At 40.8% G+C, this 18,980-nt stretch overlaps 1 protein-coding gene across 8 annotated transcripts in view; it reads left to right on the forward strand.

Annotated features, from left to right (window-relative positions):
- The window catches only part of PCNT (pericentrin), a 114,275-nt gene extending 97,570 nt beyond the window's left edge, over positions 1-16,705 (forward strand). For all 8 annotated transcript variants that reach the window (XM_064452240.1, XM_064452241.1, XM_064452242.1 and 5 more), the window contains 9 exons: positions 502-1,215; positions 1,926-2,206; positions 2,943-3,045; positions 6,349-6,513; positions 7,329-7,567; positions 9,052-9,140; positions 10,639-10,792; positions 12,725-12,852; positions 16,283-16,705. In XM_064452240.1, coding sequence (XP_064308310.1) covers positions 502-1,215; positions 1,926-2,206; positions 2,943-3,045; positions 6,349-6,513; positions 7,329-7,567; positions 9,052-9,140; positions 10,639-10,792; positions 12,725-12,852; positions 16,283-16,329 — 1,920 coding nt within the window. In that variant the 3' untranslated portion in view covers positions 16,330-16,705. The remainder of the gene's footprint in view (positions 1-501; positions 1,216-1,925; positions 2,207-2,942; positions 3,046-6,348; positions 6,514-7,328; positions 7,568-9,051; positions 9,141-10,638; positions 10,793-12,724; positions 12,853-16,282) is intronic.
- Positions 16,706-18,980: the final 2,275 nt, after the last annotated feature.

The raw sequence follows: 18,980 nt of genomic DNA on the forward strand, positions 1-18,980 counted from the left end.
TAGAGTCTTGCATTCCCAGATCCTCCCTTAAAGCCATAGTGTGGAAAGCTGATGCCACTTAGCATCTGACATGGCTTTCTACACGATCAGATCAAAATCCAGGTTTCACATCTACTCTTACTGTTTAGGTCGTTGGTTCTTTTTAAATCAACATGGGTTATTTCTGCTTCACATGTCATTTATTAAGGTGATTGAGTAACGTGAAGAATAGTGATTTCCTAATGAGGGTCTTACTAATTGAAGAAAACAAAATGATGTAGTAGAAGATATTTTAAAATTACAATCTTTGGTTTTGTTATTTGGTGCATGCTTCTGGCACTTCTAATTTGAAAATTGTGATTTTAAATTAAAGTTTTTAATACGTGAACTACTCTTAGTTAAGTCTTGAATTTCTTCTTGGATAAAACAGGAGGTTGAAAATTGCCGAATGCTAGCCTGCCCTACAAATGAGTGTTGGTGTTGGTGCTGGACTGTTAATATGTGCTTCCCCCTTTTGAACAGGAGCTGCAGGCTGCCTTGGAGTTGCAGTTGGTGCAGAATAGCCAGCTGACCGTATCCTTAGAGCACGAGCAAATGGTAAACGATAATCTCCGCAAGGAACTTAAGATTGAGCACTCCCGATGTGAAGCGTTGCTGTCCCAGGAACAGACTAAACTGTCAGAGCTACAGAGAAATTTGGATGCTGAGAAAAATCATTCGTTGGAGCTCCAGAATTCCTTGAATCATGAACGTATTTTGACAGAACAGTTGAGCGTGAGAGTGAAAGAAGGTGCTTCTTGTCAGCACAGGGAGTCACTGCTGGAACAAGCCTTTGTTCGAGAGCTCCAAGCCCAACTGGAAGAAGAGAGGTCCCGAACTGTGGAGCTAGCTGCTATTATTGAGAAAACGCACCAGAAAGCCATTCATTCCAAAAGGCAGCTAGAGGCCAAAATACAGATGTGCTGCAAAGAAACCCAGAAGGAGAGAGAAGTCAGTGACAAATTGCGAGCTACGCTGGAATCTCTTCAGGGTCAAAAGGAAGAGGCAATCCATACCTTAGAGGCCCAGAAGGAAAAAGAGGAGAAGCTGAAAGTTGACTGGGAACAAGTACAGTTGCTCTTCAAGACTATGAAAGAGCAAGATAAAAGCAACGAGGAGAGAGAGGGAGAGCAAAGACAGCAGCAGCGAACAGAGCTAGAGAAACAGAAGGACTGGCAGAGAGATCAAGAGAGACTGGTGAGAATGCCTCTGCAAGTCTTGCCTTTCACTGAAACAGCCACAAATTGGGATTTAACCCTATGGATGGTGTTCTTCAATTGAAATGTTTCCTTCCCTTAAACGCATTAGAGGAGCTCTTTTCCTGCATTTCTCAAATGCAGCAGTTTTCAGGGGTTTGTGTCTGAGTTTGTTGTTGACAGAAGTTGATCTTTACATCTTCGCCTACGCTGGGAATTGCCAGTTCTTAACAGGTGGACAAGAATATGGCTCAAACACAAAATGGAACTGGGCTAGGTTTCATGCCACTGCCCTTATTTTGAACTAGGCTTTTAATTATGGTTCGTGATAGTACCGATTTCACCCTTCGTGTTTCTCAGCTCCTTCACTTTTATTAGAGGAGGAAGGAAGCTTTGCAAGCTCTTTGGGGACTTGTCCGTCAGCATGTCTGGAAATGGATGGAGAGAATGCCTGCTCCAGAGTCATTAAATGGCTTCCTGGTGGCCCTGGAAGGCAGTACTGTATAAAGTTTTCCCCTAAAAGTGGTCTGCGAGTTAAGGAACACTGAGATGGCTATGTTAGTTAGGTGTGATGCTTTTATTTGCAGTCTCTGTGTGTGTATAAAAAAAACACACCAAAAAAAACCCCACTTATGTGCCTGTGTGTGTATATATGTATGTGTGTATATATGTATAAGAAGCAATTAACTACTACTTATTCTGTTCAAATAGCAAAACTTGGAATGGCAACATCAGAGGGATGAACAAAGAATTAAAGAGCTGCAGGGAATACTGGCAATATTAGAAGAAAGAGAAAGAAATCTTCCATCTCCAAACAGTCAGCAAGAACTACTGTGTACCTTAAACAAAGATCGAAATGCCAAACAGGCCATGACAAAAGAAACAGAAAAATTGCATTTGCAACAGCAGCAACAACAGCTAGAGAAGATAAGACAGCAGTTGCTTTTTGTAGCTGTGCGCCTGAATGAGTTCATATATAAAACTGTAGATAAGTGAGTAGTTATTCATAAAATAGTATTTTTCTTTCCATCCTGCTTCTGAGCTTGTGTGGATCATGGCCAAGAGCCCTGTGCTTAAGGCAATGAGCAGTATATCTGCTTACAAGTCTTAACCTTGTGTGAAACCATGGTTTCGTGGTGGCAGCACACACTGATTATTGTCATCCCACTGCAGCGATTCCCATTAGAAGCTTGTGTGCCTGCATTTGAACTAGATCTGTGAAGTGACCCTGCTAAAAAGAACAACTCCCAAAAAAAACCCTGCTGTAAAGAGTCATTTGGCAGCTGCAGCAGTCTGATTAGAGAGCAATCAAAAAACAGGTTAATCAACATATCTGCAGGTTTAGAATGGGAAACTTCTTTGAGTGTGGCAGGGAAAAGCTAGGGGTCAGGAATGAGTGGCCAAGCTGCAGTAATTTCTTACTCCTTTTGCAGCACAGTAAAATACTAGTGACTTCTTGCTGCAGCCTGAATTTCCATGATAGAATTTCTGACTGGTATCAAACACAGACTTCCGAATAAATCGGTATGCAGCACTATTTAGAAATTCTACTCCTAAAAATTAACAGTGTGTGCTAATTTCTGTCTGTATTCATACTGTTTTGTGTAATGAATAGTGCATAAGTACAGCCTCAAAATTTAAAGATCACCCATTGGGGAGAAGGAGTCAAATGTATGTTAACATTACTGTAAATCAACCGGAAACTGAAAAAGTATTTCTGTTTAACAGAACAGTTAACGATTGCTCTGTCTCAAATGATGAAGCTGTAGCCTCTTTACTGCGGACATTAAAGGAAGTAGAATCAGATTTATTGTCTCCTCCTGCATCTCAGGTAAGGAAAACGGCATATATTTGTTGATTATCAGTAAGTTGTTCTGTATTCTTTGGGTTGCAGTACACATGTAAGTTGATTGCTTGATTTCCCCCTCCCTTTCTTTTTTTGGTAAAACTTTCTGAGGAAAATCGTATTTTGCCTTGGGGATGGAAAAAAGATGTATTCTTTTCCTCACACTGTCATATTAACATATTTTAGTATCAGATTCTTGCTTTTTTTGTTGTATTGCAGAGTCTGCTTCTGAAGGCTTTTTTTTCCCTAGATATTTCCAAGGATATCAGACCCTGGGATGCGTTGCTGACGCTTCTGTACGCATCCAGAGACATTTGTTTTTCAGCAGATTATCAAGTAGTTTTCAAAAAGCACAATAGTGGCTTGTAATCTCAGGAGGGGTATTTTGACTGATGTTTGCAGTATTGCAAGTATTTTATACAAGCCTGGGGATTATCAAAGACTGAGCTCAGGTCTGTTGATACAAAGTACATAACTTTTGGATTCCATCTTATTCACCAGATAACTTTGCCCTATCACTTATATCTTTCTCTTAAAATAAAGAAAGAGATCTTCAACCACGTTGCAGCCCTGCCAGCCAAAATCTGGGGATTTAAGGCTTAACAAACAGTCTTGGCTCTGTTCAATTCAGCCTCTCTCTACTCCCTCACCTGCTTGGTAGCGGATTGCTAGAAAACACACCTTTGAGAGAGAGTTCTGACTGTCTGGTACATCGAGAGGCTTTTGTAACTTCTGTTGTTCTCATGTGCTCTGTAATACAACTCAGATGTATGACAAGTTGGCGAGGCATGGTGCAAGCTCTTCCTTTGTCTAACTGTTTACAAAATACAATAAATATTTTCCTTGTGTGTCTGTACAACCACTTAGGTGGTTGCCAAATGGATCATCTCCAGCCTTCAGGAGGGGGAGGAACCTCTTCCCAAATAGGTGTTCATGGAGTTATTTTGGTTAAGCCTTCCTCTCAAGAGCTTCAGAGCCCTCAGCTGTGGACAAAATGCTTGGAGAGCCTGTGGTGGGAAACCAGACAACCTTAAGACTCTTTAAATCTGACTTAGGAGAACTCCCTCCAGAGCTGAGCTGTTTTTCTGACTCAGCTCCCTCCAAGTATTACTCTACTGGAAAAGAAAAATAGTTTGGGTTGGTTGTTTTTGCTCTGATGCCTTTAGGTCTTCTAGAAAGTGTTGCAAATGCTTTTGACCACTCCTAGGTTTTCCAGGCTCTCACCACCATCAATTAGCCTCTTAACATTAAGTCAGTGAATGCCATGCAGAATCCCAGTCCCATCTTTTGTCAGATCAGACTTTGCAATTGCCCCCTCCAGGGACTATGACTGCACTACAGTAAAGGGACTCAAGTTTTCTGACATAAGTTTTGTTTAACAAAAAAAAGAGTTTAGTGGAGCACTCTAAATACATGCCTTTCCATAGCTTAGAGAGCAAAAACTCTGCCTTGATATCCTTTCTTCTGTGGACACAAATGGTCCGTTCTCTGCCCTCTCTTCAGGCTTTGATTTTTTTCCAGAATCACCTTTTGTTTCAGTCTCTTCCCTGAATTACTCGTTCCTTTCAGGTACTGAACCACATGCTCTGGAGATCAGGGGAATTTACTGCTCTTACCTCCTTGAGTTGTGATAAATTGAGGACCATTAGACAGGGGAAATTGGCAAAATGACAAAGTGAAAAATCTGTGCCAGAATGAATATGGAGTCAACTGGTCAATCAGATGCCAACTGGTGCAGTAGAAATCAAGTGCATAGGTGAATCATGTAGAACTCCTTCAGATGTTACAAGTATCTGATACTGCTCTCAGACTGAGCTTTTGTAGGTCTGTAAAATGCCTGGGATGGTGGGACCATAGTCCTTACTGGGATGCTTGGTGAGGAGGCCAATATAAAGCAGCTTCCCTCTGCTGAAGTACAGTACAGATGGGGTTTGTTTCCAATGCCTGAACTATTTTTAATAAAACTTATCTGAAGTGTGTTTCGTATATGAAGCCCTTATCTCTGCCCTTGTTCTCAACATGGTCTTCTCTCCCATTTCCAGGTGTGATATGGCACAACCGCTATACCAGTGAAAGCCATATGTAGGGAAACACATGCTTTAGTTTATCTAACTTCAGTGTAAAAGCCTGAAATTGTATAGAACATCTGTGAATTAAATTATAAGTACAGGGCAAGAGTTTAACTTGGACAGAAATAAACACCTAATTTCAAAACAATAGTGAATGAAGGTAGTGTCAGATTTTTGAAGTTTGGTGTTGTTTTTTTTTTTTAACTCTGAGTGTTAAGAAGAAGCTGAGAAGTGGAGAGCCTTTGCTTTCAGAAATGCTTAAGGAAGTTGCAAAGTCAAAAGGGAGGGAGGTGGATTATGTGCTGTGAAGGTATGGATAGCATTGGAATCCCTGTTTATTGGTGTATATATTGCAGGCAGTAAAAAGACTTAGACAGCTGTGGTTTATTAAATTTTATTATATAGGACTTTTTTACTTGACGAGTTTTGCTCTTCATAGAAGAGAAATGTAAATGGCATGTGTTACTGTATTAAGGTATTCATAAGAAATTACTCCTGGAAGTTCAAGCTCCTAATACGGTTGTACTAAAATAAATTGCTAGGAGAAATTGGGATCAATTTTGTATACTGGCTCCTCTAATGTACAAATTTTATTCCAAGGGGAAAAATATTAACTGCCTCAAAAAAAAAAAATCTCTTATTTCCCTGCGGTCTGCTGCATCATTCATCAATGTAACAACTGATACGAGGAGGGATATGAAGGCAGAACTTCCTCAAAGAATTGGACCTGGAGTTGTGCATCTCACTCCTACAAGAGATAACTTGCCACAAGACTGAATTTCTCAGAATTGAATGGGATTTTTCAGAATTTACTTGTGTAGATGCTTCACAACATTTTTTTTGTGCACGCATATACCCAGAACCTCTGTCTTCACAGTTTCTGTGTTGCCTGTGGATGTGGAAGAAAGCCAGATGATTTGTTTCTGTTTCCAGCTGTTTGGTATTGAAGGGAATAGGATTCCTATAAAGCTGATCAGACAGATCTGTAGAGAAGGTGTAGCTTGGTTAACAATTAATTTGATACTTCCTAAGAAGGACTGCTCGTGTGTTTGTTTTCCATCCTAGCATTTAACACCTGAATGCCATTGCTGATTTTCAGGCTCATTATTTTTATGTTTTAGTTTGTCCATAAAGTTAGGTTATTATTCAGCTCAACATGTTTTGCTGTGGAAGTCGTGCAAGACCATCTCGGCTCACTTCCTTTGGGTTTCTTTTGTAGGTCAGGTCTACAGACGATACTGAGACTGTTCAAGAACTGGAAAGAGATGCTTGGCAGCAAGAGAGAAACATTTTGCAGAATGCACTGAAACAGGCTGAATGTGAACTGGCTAAAGCGACCCTTGAACTTGAAAACAAACCAGTGGTAGAAACTTCCAGTCCTAAGGTAAAATGATCGTGCTGGCTGGCAAATGGGCTGTCTTGAGTTTGATGAGCGAGCAATGCCATACCCGTTAGCATGTCATTTAAACCTTTGGCACTTGGTTTGCTTTCGCTGTGTTGCCTGTTGTACAGATTTGCTGTGTGAGAACTGTTACCAACTCAAGATCATAAAATCCTCTGGAGACTTCAGTCCTTGGTAGTGTTGTTCTTGGGCATTGCCTGAGGGATTAATGTCACGTGTAGAACAGGTAATTTAGGAATTCTGTTGTTTTTATAAATGTAATAAAACTTGCTGTTTCAGAGGAGCCAGGAGGCATATAACTCAGAATTTTGTGGATACAAGTATCTGTCATATTATGGCATTTAACTGACACTTATTGCTGTAATCTTTTTCAGTTGCTATTTTAAAAAGCGTTCTTATAGCTGAACAGTTTTATAAACTGCATATGAAATTATGAACACTTTCCTAATATGTCCCTCATCAGAAAAGTTCCTTTAACTTTCTTGGTGTTAGACAGGAATTTGCACCAGAAGTAACCTAGCTCTTTGGAATCTCTTTCTACTCTTAAATGAGAGGGAGATTCATACGTGTCTAAGCCTGAAAATATCAAACATTGATTATTTTTAATTTTCACCCCTAATCTTAAATACTTTTTATTCCTCTGACACATTTCATTGTAATCACATCAGATGGGCACTTAGCCTAACATGTTAATAGTTAATTATTCTAGTTAATATTTATTTAAAGCAACTTTTGTGAGCTTTCTGTAGCTAAATCTTAACAGATTGGAATTTTTTCCCTTTTTTTTCTTTCTCCAGTTGCAGAGGCTATATAGGAAGTACCTTAGAGCAGAGAGCTTTAGAAAGGCTCTAGTTTATCAGAAGAAATACCTCTTGCTGCTTCTTGGTGGATTTCAGGAGTGTGAGCAAGCAACCCTCTCTCTAATAGCACGTATGGGAATCTATCCCTCACCTGCAGACCTGCAGCTTTCTGGATCACGTTCCCGTCCTTTTACCAAGTTCAGATGTGCAGTCAGGGCAATCATTGCGGTATCAAGGTAAAGCCAAAACACTCACTGTCTCTCATACATTGTGTTTTCTTGGAAATTTAAAAACATTTATAGTTCCTATGGTTTATCCTACACTAATATTAAGCAAAAGCTATCTCCAAAACTAGTTCAAACATGACTTGCTAGCTATAACTTTGTCCAAACTGCTATTTCAGAGTCAGTGCTAAGTTGGATGCGTACTAAACTAACGATTTGTAAAAAGCTGCTTCTGTCTTGAGGTATAGCCAGCTGCAATATATTTGAGAATCAGTGCACAACAATGGCAAACTGATGTCCTTTCAGGTCTGACCCTTACCTGTTTGGACTCACTGGATAGTCTGTCATGTATCAGAATGTGATCATCTCATCAGTGATGGTTTTTCGCTTGAATCTGGTAGCCTGTGTTTCATTGGCTATGATTCTGATAGAGCTAGAACTGTTGTGACTAAAAGTTGTTGCTTTGGGGGAGTCAGAAAGGCTTCAAGACAAGAAGTGACTAAACAAATTTACAACAACAACATTTGACCTTAGAAGAAGCAGATGTACAGAACCATAAAGATAAGGAACTACAGAGCAGAACACTAAACCAGGACAGACTATACGTGATCTCAGAACTGAGTTTGCGCAAAAGCAAAAGTTAACTAGTGGACACAGTGAGGAAGAGTATATCCTTCATCCAGAGCCCCCTGACGACCACACGGAGACACTAACAGGCATGCGCAAAGGACATTTGCATATGATAATGAGTTATTGGAAAATTAATTAATATCGGGGAACTAATGAATATGTATGTGGAGCTTGTATAAATTATGCAACTAACCCTGTGCAGGCATGCACGTTAGGATGAGTGATCCCCTCTGCGTCCAGCAGTGCAATAAAGAATACCTGCTTAATAGTTGTTCAGACTATTGAGTCCTGATTTCAGCTTTTCAGGGCATCAATTCAATCATACTCTATCACTTACTATCAAATGGATTTTGTTAGCTGCACATGGGACAATGTGCCATCTCATAATGGCTTTTGAGTCCATTTAATGAAAAAAAAAATTAATAGGTGGTTACTGCTGAGAAATTTCCTTGTCTAGTAAAAATTATTACTAGCAAGTTGAAGACTTTCAGGAGATAATACAGAATGTCTTTAGGCTGTTGTCTTTGACTGGATGTTATAATGATAGCAATATTAAAGGAACAGGACCAGTGACCTTGAAACTACTCCTCTGAGGCAGGAAGGGCTGCCATTTTCTGGAGATTAGGGCCGGAGTGGAGGAGCAGTGCCAAACCAAGCAAACCTTTCCAACAGTTGGAGGATCTTTGCAGAGTAAAATGGGATAAGCCTTCATTCTAAAGACTGAAGTTGGAGAAATCTTCCACCACTCCTGCAAGGATTGTTAGTTGCATTCTTTGATATGTTTCATGCCAGCAGAGACTTTAGTATTAAAATTATGTGTATTTTTGCTTATTTTTAATGACTGTACAAATTTATTTGTTACTCAGGTTAAAGTTTTTGGTGAAAAAGTGGAACAAAGTTAGCAGGAGGAGTGCACAGGGTGAAACCATTTCTCACAGCATAGGAGGTAATACAGGTAAGCGTTTTGGACAAGTGCACTGTTTAAATGATAATTTCTCTTTAGTGAAGTGTTTTGTTTAAAAACAAAAGAAAACCCACAGAAGTAGTAAAATCTGTTTATATGTTAATACAAATGTGTTTATCCATTTCCTGAACACAATGATTGTGAGTTTACAAGGACATTGTAAGAAATTACAATTTAAAACTTTCAGAATTCGTAATTTAAGATCACGGTCAGCTCCTCCTTTTCTCCCTTTAGTGCAACTGCTCGAGCTGTGAAACAGAGTCCTGTGTTCATAAAACTTATCAGAGAATTTTGTTTTGTACAGTTTGAAGCTACCTGTAATGGAAATTAGTGCCACCAGTTATTAATAAGGCAAGGACAAATACTGCTGTAATAGTATTAAAATGGGTACATGCAGCATCAAAATAAGTCTTACAAGTGGTGTACTTACTAGTGTTACCACAGATGAAAAAGGGTTTTGAGTGATTCCAGAGGTTCAGAAGGGACTTAATCTGATGCAGATATCCCATAACTATTTTTTCTGGAGTTTATTAAGTACTATCAAAGATGATGAAGTAGGAGCAGATGGATAGAAGTTCTGATGTGGTTCAGGAACAACCATGTTCATTGGAGTTACTTAGGGATGTATTTGTTAAGAATAAGAACAGACATCTTAATGCAGCACCCAATATTGTTGAACTGTTCCATCTTATGTAATATTCCATTATTTGTGGCTTTTCAACACTGAACAAAATTCAGATGAAATAGTGCGTTTTTCATTACCTGGGACTACATAATCTTCACTGTTTCTAAGTTGCTGGAAATACGTAATTAAAAAAAACCTCCAACTTCATACATAAAATCACTGTGGTGTGGTTCCTATGAAACGTCAATCCTGAAATACACGCTGAACTTTCTACCTCACCTCAAAATAACATCTTGGCAGCCTCATTTAAAAATATTTGATTTCTTTTTGTGATTTAAAGGACTTATCTGAAGGGCTTTTTCCTTTCTAATGAAAACAAAACAACACCCCACCCACCCAACCTTCACCAAACCAAACAAAAAAAATCTTTCTTTCTCTGCTGTTTGCAAAGTTGGAGAGTGTAAGTGAACAGTAACATACAGTTAGAGCAAACACAAGAATTAAAAAGCCTTGAAAAAGTATTTTGCTCATATTGTCTATTGGAACATCCCCTCTGTGGATATAGCAGCAGCTGATGAAAAAGCAAGTCTGGAGAAAGAAAACAGTTGCGAGTTCTCCAATTGCAGGAAGCAGTTGTTCAACACCAAAATGTTAAAACTTCTGTTAAATCTGGTTACAAACAAACAAACAAAAAAACCAAACCAAAAAAGCAGTTAGCTGTAGAAAGTGTATTTTAGCTGCATTTAAAACCAAACACAATTGTACTCTGCTGTAATTCTTGTGGGGTTTATTGGTTAGGTTTATTATAGCCTGTTTTAAATAGTTCCCAGTGCAATTTTTTTAACTGTTTCATATATAACACAGCCTCTGGTGCTAGAACAGAAATTCTGAAAGAGCAGCAGCCCCCAGCTATTCATCTCAGCTCTCCCCCCAGCCGGGACACTGGGCTGTGCCACAGAACCAGCTCTGCAAGATTTGTGAGCCGATCCCCCAGATCTTCTTACTGCTTACACAGCAGGTCAGTCTGCAATCTCCGCCTATGATTAATCACCCCGATGGACAGTCTTTCTTAAAAATGTAACCGCTTATTGGGGGAGGTACTTGAAGAGGAATTTGTTTTCTTAGATCTGGTAAATGTTCTATTTCTTTCAAGATGCTACAGGATAAGAAAACTTCTCATTTCCTTTAAGCATGTCTGACATTCTTGGACTGAGAGCATTTCTAGTGATGTTCCCCAATTTAATTTGGACAGGCTGCAGGATTTACAATGGCTGTGTCTGTTAGCCTTCTTTGAGGAGTAATTCTTCTTGCCTTTGCCCTCCAAGGTGGAAATTAATTTCTGAGTAGGGGAGGCACTTGTCCCCTACTGTATGACAGCATTAGATTAGTATTAGCCTTCAGACTGTGCATGCACGCAGAATGGGAGGTGGTGGACTTGTGGGGTGTGCACTGTTGCAGTTTTCATTAATTATGGCTAGTTCTGCACAGAAATGCAACCCCAGCTACTGGTTGCTGGGTTGGAAGTCACAGGACATTCTGCACAGTGCTGCTAAGAAAATGCTTGAGCTGCCAGCTCTGTGCTTGATTTGGAGGAAGGTGGCCTTTGGTGGTTACAGGCCTTCCCAATCCCAGGCTGTCCTGGGACCCTGAGTAACCTCAGCCATTGCATAGTCCGTTACTGTGTAGCATCTCCCCTCCCAAGCCACTCCTCATATGTAGCTTCCTCCTTAAAGTACGGGTTTGCGGGAGTTGATGTGGAAGGTATCTCTTTTCAGTCCCGTCAGCTTGAAGTGTGGTGTTTGTTTCTTATCCTCCTCGCTCTACATTAGAAACTTCAACCGGTAGTCAAGAACTTTCTTCATAAAGGAAAAAAATAGTAGCAAGGAAGCAGCTGTGGTGATGCTCCAAATTATTTTAGGTTTTTTGAACATTGCTGACTGATTTGGGGAACATGACAGTGCTTGTTACGAAGGCCAGGTAGTGTTCTGGTTTGCACAGAATTTAGCAAAATATTTTGGAGACTGACACCTGCAAGCATTTCCCAAAAGACTTAAATCTACCCCACCCTATTCCTCTGTCATGGCACATATCAGGGTCTGACAGACAGAAACCCAGCTGCTTGGCAGCTGGCAACTTACCTGTCAGGAAAAGTCATCTGTATGGTATGGAACAAGGATGTTAATAATAGTAGGCACTGCCTGATTTCTCTGGGTGACTGGGTTAGTGGTAGCTCAAGTCTAATGTGGATCCAAGAGAGGATCTCTTGGATGCCTGTTGCATCCAACATCTTGGATGCCTGTTGCATCCAATGATGCCTGTTGCTACTTTTGTTTCCTGGCAAAGCTATGCAGAAAGAAGGGATGGATAGGAACTACCTCCCACTAATTAAAATGTGGTGGGGGAAGGAGTAAATCTGGACTCCAAATAGGAGTGTGTTTGCACAGCATGTCCCCTCCATTGTATATTTCCACTACTATTTGAAATTTATAATTAATGTCCAGAGAGGAAACACAGTGTTGTACCTTCTAAAGGGTCCCCTTTTTCAACCTTGTCTTTCAAGACAGCATTTTACCTGCTGAACAGGAGAGTACACATCTGGATGCAGCATGCTCCTCTTAAGTCCTGCTCTGCAGAAGTGGGTCTTTTCTCACTTGTCCATTTGGTCTTGCCTCTGACTACAACTTTCTTATCCAAGGGACTTTGTGTTGCGTATCAGTAGATAGAGATTCATAGATACTCCAGCTTTTATCAAAATATCCTTTCTCTTCAGTCTCCTGTATATGAAGATGCCTGGTCTGTATGGTTTTGTATGTAATTTTTTGGCAGTGGTGGTTTCTACTGTTGTTCTAGTTTTCTTTGCACTCAATTAATGCCTATATGAATGTAACTTCCTTATATATATTTGAGACTCTAGCATGAGAAGACGAAAATAATTTGTTTTCCTTTTAAGATTGCATCCATCCACAAGTTCAGCTTCGGAAAAGTCACTTGTGCCTTCTCAGGATCCTGAACAATCGCTAATGGAATACATCCATCGCTTAGAGGTTATCCAGCAAAGACTAGGGGGTGCGCAACCAGGTAAGGACCACCTTGTTACCCCTCCTGGTTGCCAGCAGTCAGGGCTGCTTTTTGCAAGGTTCTTCCCACATATTTCCTGTAACACTTACAGCATGTAAAAAGCATCATTTTAACAAATAATTGGGGGGGGGAGTGTATGTCTCTGAACCGAAACCTTTTTGTGAATGGTATCTAAAAGTAGTCCAAGTACAGCATTTCTCAGGATAAGTCCTTAGTGAAATTCTTCGTAGAGAATGCTGAGTAATTTCATGTAATCCCCCTGCCCCATTATCAAGTCTGAATAAGCAAGCCTTGCAGTTTAAATGAAGTTGTATATAGAGTTAATTTGCTTTAAAGTCAAAGAGAACCATTGTAATAGCTGAACAGGGCTTTCTCTGCAGCACAAACTCTAATACTTCCTTCATTTATCACTTCCTTATATTCCATAGTAGATTACCAGCCTCCAAATTTTTTTTTAAAAACAGCCCTGTAGTTCAGATCAGAACTTTTTAGTCCTAAGATTGATTGAAGAGCACACAAAGGATTGTAGTGGCACTTGTCTTTGCTATTTAAAACATTTCCACCTAATTTCTAGACTGAATTTACTTAGTTTAATCTTCTAGTTAGTCGCTCTTATTATCTTAGTTATAGCACATAAATTCCTTGTCCCAAGAAAGAACTTAAACTGTTGAGACATCATCCTCAAATCATCTCCTGTCAAGATATGATTAGATGTGTTTTCTAACGTTTTGTTATTTTTGAGGCTTATGTCTAAACATTCTTCAGTGCATTAGTAGCTCTGGATTGTGAACAGCAGAGCTGGACCTCCAGCTGCACTGTCACTTGTGCTAGACCAACTACAAAGATAACTTGTTCCTTGTTTATACATGTAACCATCATGTAGGACATTAAGGTGTTGGAGCTGGAACGTGCCCAGAGAAGGGCAGTGAAGCTGGTGAAGGGTCTGGAGAACAAGTCTGATGAGGAGCAGCTGAGGGAGCTGTGGTTGTTTAGCCTAGAGAAGAGGAGGCTGAGGGGAGACCTTATCCCTCTCTACAACTATCTGAAAGGAGGTTGTAGTGAGGTGGGTGTTTGTCTCTTCTCCCAAATTGCTAGTGATAGGATGAGAGGAAAAGGCCTCAAGCTGCATTAGGAGAGGTTTAGATGGGATATTAGGAAAAATTTTTTCACTGAAAGAGTGGTCAGGCATTGGAACAGGCTGCCCGGGGAGGTGGTGGAGTCACCATCCCTGGAGGTGTTCAGAAACTGTGTAGCCATGGCACTTGGGGACATGGTTTAGGAGGCATGGTGGGGTTGGGTTGGCAGTTGGACTTGATGATCCTAGAGGTCTTTTCCAACCTTTATGATTTTGTGTTGCAGGGGCAGCCTCCTGCTGCCTACCTTCCCCACTGAAGGGCAGCAACATAGATTAAACAGCAACGTAACATTTATAATATCCCCACATATGCACACAGAGCCGGCTCACACAGCCCGTGCTACAGCTACGCCAGGGGAAGTTGTGCTCCCACGTACCAATCCCATCAGGTGAAGGGGAGGGCAAGTGCATTAGCTCAGGTCACTGACAGGGATTGGATCGTGATGGTCACCGTCCAAATCAGGGGATAATGCATAGCTTCATCCCAGATCTGGGGATGAAGAAGCACAAAGCTGCAGCACTGTCTCCTGTGTGGGGGTTCCTGAGGAGCCTGCTGACAACTAGTCCTCCAGGGTCTTGGGAGCATCTTCCCCAAAGCTTGCTTTACCCATCCAGGTTTATTTTGGCAGTTTCCTGGCTGATCTAATATGGGCCAGCAGGTCAGATAATGCCATTGATGTTTTCATCCAACCTTTATCCCTTCCATCTGCTACTGCCAGTTCCTTCCCCATGTTACTTCTGGCTGCTTATCACAGTCTACTTCATCATCATGCTACTTGTGGGTCACTGTGGTCCTTGATCTCCAGGCAAACACTGATTCCCTCCTTCCACCAGCCCTTGGATCCCCATAATTTCAGCCAAAAGCTGGAAAGATTACCAGGCAGATATTTGGCTGTGGCTCTATGGGAGGGCCATGTAGATTCCTTCACATGTTGCACATACGCATCTTACACATTTCTTTCACTAAGCATTATTATTGTTGACTGCAATTTCCCAGGAGGACTTGCCTCTTGTAATTGGCCTTCAGCTTTTGCCCAAAGGTGTGTGGCTTTATATTGGTTGTGCCAAGATGGAAAAATATTTAAATATCTGGAAAATCTCTGCCAGTCACCAGTACTCCTTCTGACTGCTCCTCTGGTCTTTATCGCCAGCAGATCATCCCTGGGCTGATTTGGATGGGAGAAGGGGTGGGGATTCAGTCAGTGATCACAGCATTAAAGAGTGACTCTTGGCCCTGCAGTCGTTGCCGATGCTCGTTCGAATGGCATCTACCGCACTGGGTCCTCAGCAGTCCCAGGTTTGAACATTTAACCTATGTTGTAGAGGTGCTGTGTTGTTCTCATTTCCCCACAATTTATAAAAAGTATTATTAATCGTGACCACTGACTTTACTGCTTTTGGAAAAATAATGATTCTTAAGTTAACTTCTGAGGCAAATTGTTTATGATTACATGTTGCATCCATAACACACTTTTAGTATTTGAAAAATTGAACTTTAAAATCATGTGTTTCTCTAGAAAGAGAGGGATCTTGGCTTTGCCAGTGTTCACAGGAGCCTGGTATAGCTGGGCAACAGCTCTGGGGAAAGTCTAAAACGTTGCATGTTATTCTGGCACTCTGAGTTGATCTAATTAAAAAAAAAAGTTTAAAAACCAAACAAACAAAAAAAAGCTAGCTTTGCTTACAAATCCTAGTCTTGCTAATACCACTAAAATCAACAGCTACAGTGACACTTCCATATGGGAACTTTGACATTGTTCTCAGCAGGATTTTGCCTAGAAACCTTAATACTGTGAATTTGTGGTGTTTGGGGCTTTTTTTTCCCCTGAATACCACAATTGTTTGTCGGATACAGACAGCTAAACAAATTTTAGAACTGAAATTGTAGGGATTACCGACTAATGTTGCAGCTTTTAGAACAGTGCTGTGAGCAACATGATTTCCCAATTTCTAATGAACTTTAAAACATCTACTGAGTGACAAGACCTGGTCCAGCAACAGAACGCGTATTGAATCATCGCAAGAGTGGTAAGAGTTGAACTGAGCAGCCCCATTGCTGTGTATAAAGTAGGCCTGCGATTGAGCACCAGTCTTGGTGCATAAGCATTCGCTTTGGCACACACATGAGCTTTCAAACCTTGTTTTGTGTTGTTCCTAGGTGGCTCATGAAAATGATAATTGCTTTCAGCATAGCTCGTATGAAGCACATTGAGGAAGTTACATGCTGCTAACTGTACCCTGTTGCTTCATAACGCAAGCAGTTTTCTAATATTCATTTGTTTTATTTAAATTTAGGACAAGTTCCATGCCCACCTCACCAGAGAAACATGAAAAAGCAATGAGAACGCTTCTGAAATCTGTATTGCAACGCAACACCACCCCCTCCCCCCCCAAGTTATTGCTTCCTTTTGAGTTGGTCTGTACTGAACGGAAGTACTTGCAATCCCTTGTGCAACTGAATAAAGGGCAGCACTTTTGCATCAGATTTTATATGACTCTCTTTATTATATTTTAGTGCTTTAAGAGGAAATTACTTTTCACTAAGAAAAATGTTTTACATTCTTATGTGTAATTGCTACTAAGTTAACAGCTGAAGCGTGCCTACATTGCTGTGTTGTAAGTTGCAAAGAGTCTCTTTGGTGTTTATTTTTCTATAGGGTATAGCTGGATTCCTTGTAAAAAAAAGAAAAAGTTATTAAAATGGCATTTTACTAGTGATTTCTTACATTGTGTGGTTATTTGTTTCCACCTCACCTATTGACTTTTTTTTGCTGTTCCTAAATTGTTTGAGGTTTAATATTTCTGCAGGATCATTCTGACTAACAGAACAGCTAAACTACCCTCCCAAATATCAAAGATACACGTAGCCTTCTGTGAATTTTGGGTTTGCTCTTCCGGTTTTACAATAAATAAGTCCTCCCTCCCTCAGTCTTTCTCATCAGATTCCAATTCAGTGTTGAGCCACAGCTCCTTGAGCTCTTCTGTGACTGAGCTGTGCGTGCATGATATATTGATCTGACTGAATTCATGCAATATAATTAATCTGTGCCTGCTTAGGAAGTCAAATGTGTGTTAGATTTTCCTCCGGTGTGACCTTCACCTCTCCAACTGATCCTTCCAGCCGTGAATTTGACTCATATCAGAGTTCTCCTTCCAGTTTCCTCTCCTGTTCTCTCTGGTGCAGCCATGTGTGTGGGGGTACCTGGCTCTTCCCCCTCCCACCACCACAGCAACTGAGCAGAGCTTTGAGGGGAAATTGCCTCAGTGTTCCAGGTACAGTATTTCTATTCAGTACAAGACATCTGCCCTTGCTGCACTGTGGATGTGTCCTGTTTGGTCTGTCCCCTGCTCCAAGTGACAGCTCGGGCAGGTATCTTCTTCTTTCGCTGCCCTGTCATAACCAGCTGCTAGTGTGATGGGTTGTATTTGCTGCCAGTAGTCTGAAAAAGAGCTGTTTCTGACATGAGGCAAACAGGAGCATCTGTGTTACAGAAATGTAACACATTTTAGGAACCTTAGGAACCATGTGTAGGAACTTTTAAATAAATAAATCAAATTGTTTCCAAAGCAGACTTGGATTAGACTAGTATTTATAAATGGAAAAGAAACAGAGTCAGTGCAGGAGAGCAGAAATTAAGTTCAGTCTAAAGTGCAAATAGGTGGGATAGAAGAGAAATAAATAAAGCTTACAAGCACTGAATTAGAAGTCTTCAACTTCTGGACTCCTGGTAGTTATCTTTCCTAGTTAGCCTGGATGCTTTTTAGCTTAATTTCCTAATTCAAAAGGCTCATAACTTTTGTTTAAATGTATGCATTTTTGGCAAAACCAACCAAACAAAAACCCTAAGCTATATCTACCTCTAAGCAAGAGAAACTCCAGATTACAAATCCTCACTCTGCCTGGTACCCTGTGCTGTGGGTACCTTTCAGGGAGGCGTGTATTAAGTTGCCAGTAAGCAGAGAGAAAAGAGGTGGCGTTCTGGCAGTACAGCCATTTCCAGTCATAATGTATCGCAGGGCAAAAATATACCAAATATCATGCTGAATAGGACTTCCTTCTGTGATATTTACCTGTGGTATCTGTTGTCATGATATTTCAAAGTGGCAAAATGCTTCTTGGGATAACCTAAGATTCATGCTTCTCTTTTTCTTTACAAAAAGTATAGGCAGAATTGCAATACCCAGAGGTATTTTAAGACTGGGAACATGAAATCTCAGCCTTCAAAGCATACGTGGTGTTTAACTTGGGGTATCAGAAAAATCTCTTATGGAGGCAGATTATCCTACTACAGCCTGTTAAAAGATTGTTCTTTACAGGAGATTTGACAATTGGATATTGGTGTTCATCTGAGATTGATACACTTAACTGCTTTTGTCCAATATTGGTCTCGGCAAAGCCCTTCTTTATCTGTCAGGTAGATCACCATTTAGTTCTTTGAAAAATAGTGTGATATGAGCGTAGGTATGTGTGTGTGTATGTATCATAGAATGTCCTGAGTTGGAAGGGACCCGCAAGGGTCATCGAGTCCAACTCCTGTCCTTGCACAGGACAGCCCCAAAATTCACACCATGTGTCTGAGGGTGTTGCCCAAGTGCTTCCTGAAGATCATCAGGCTTGGTGCCGTGACTGCCTCCCTGGGGAGCCTGTTCCAGTGCTCCTCCACCCTCTGAGTGAAGAACAGTTTCCTAATACCCAACCTAAACCTCCCCAGGCACATCTTCCTGCCATTACCTTGAGTTCTGTCATTGGTCACCAGAGAGGAGAGATCAGTGCCTGCCCCTCCTCCTCCCCTTGTGAGGAAGCTGCAGACCATGATTAGGTCTCCCTTCAGTCTCCTCTTCTCCAGGCTGAGCAAACCAAGTGGCTTTAGCCACCTCTCATATAGTTTCACCTCTAAACCCTTCACCAACTTCATGGCCTTCCTCTCAACACACTCTGGTAGCTTTGTATCCTTAATACACTGGCACCCAAAACTGCACACAGTACTCGAGG

The sequence above is a fragment of the Phalacrocorax carbo genome, chromosome 5 (assembly GCF_963921805.1).
Source record: "Phalacrocorax carbo chromosome 5, bPhaCar2.1, whole genome shotgun sequence".
Taxonomy (NCBI): Eukaryota; Metazoa; Chordata; class Aves; order Suliformes; family Phalacrocoracidae; genus Phalacrocorax; species Phalacrocorax carbo.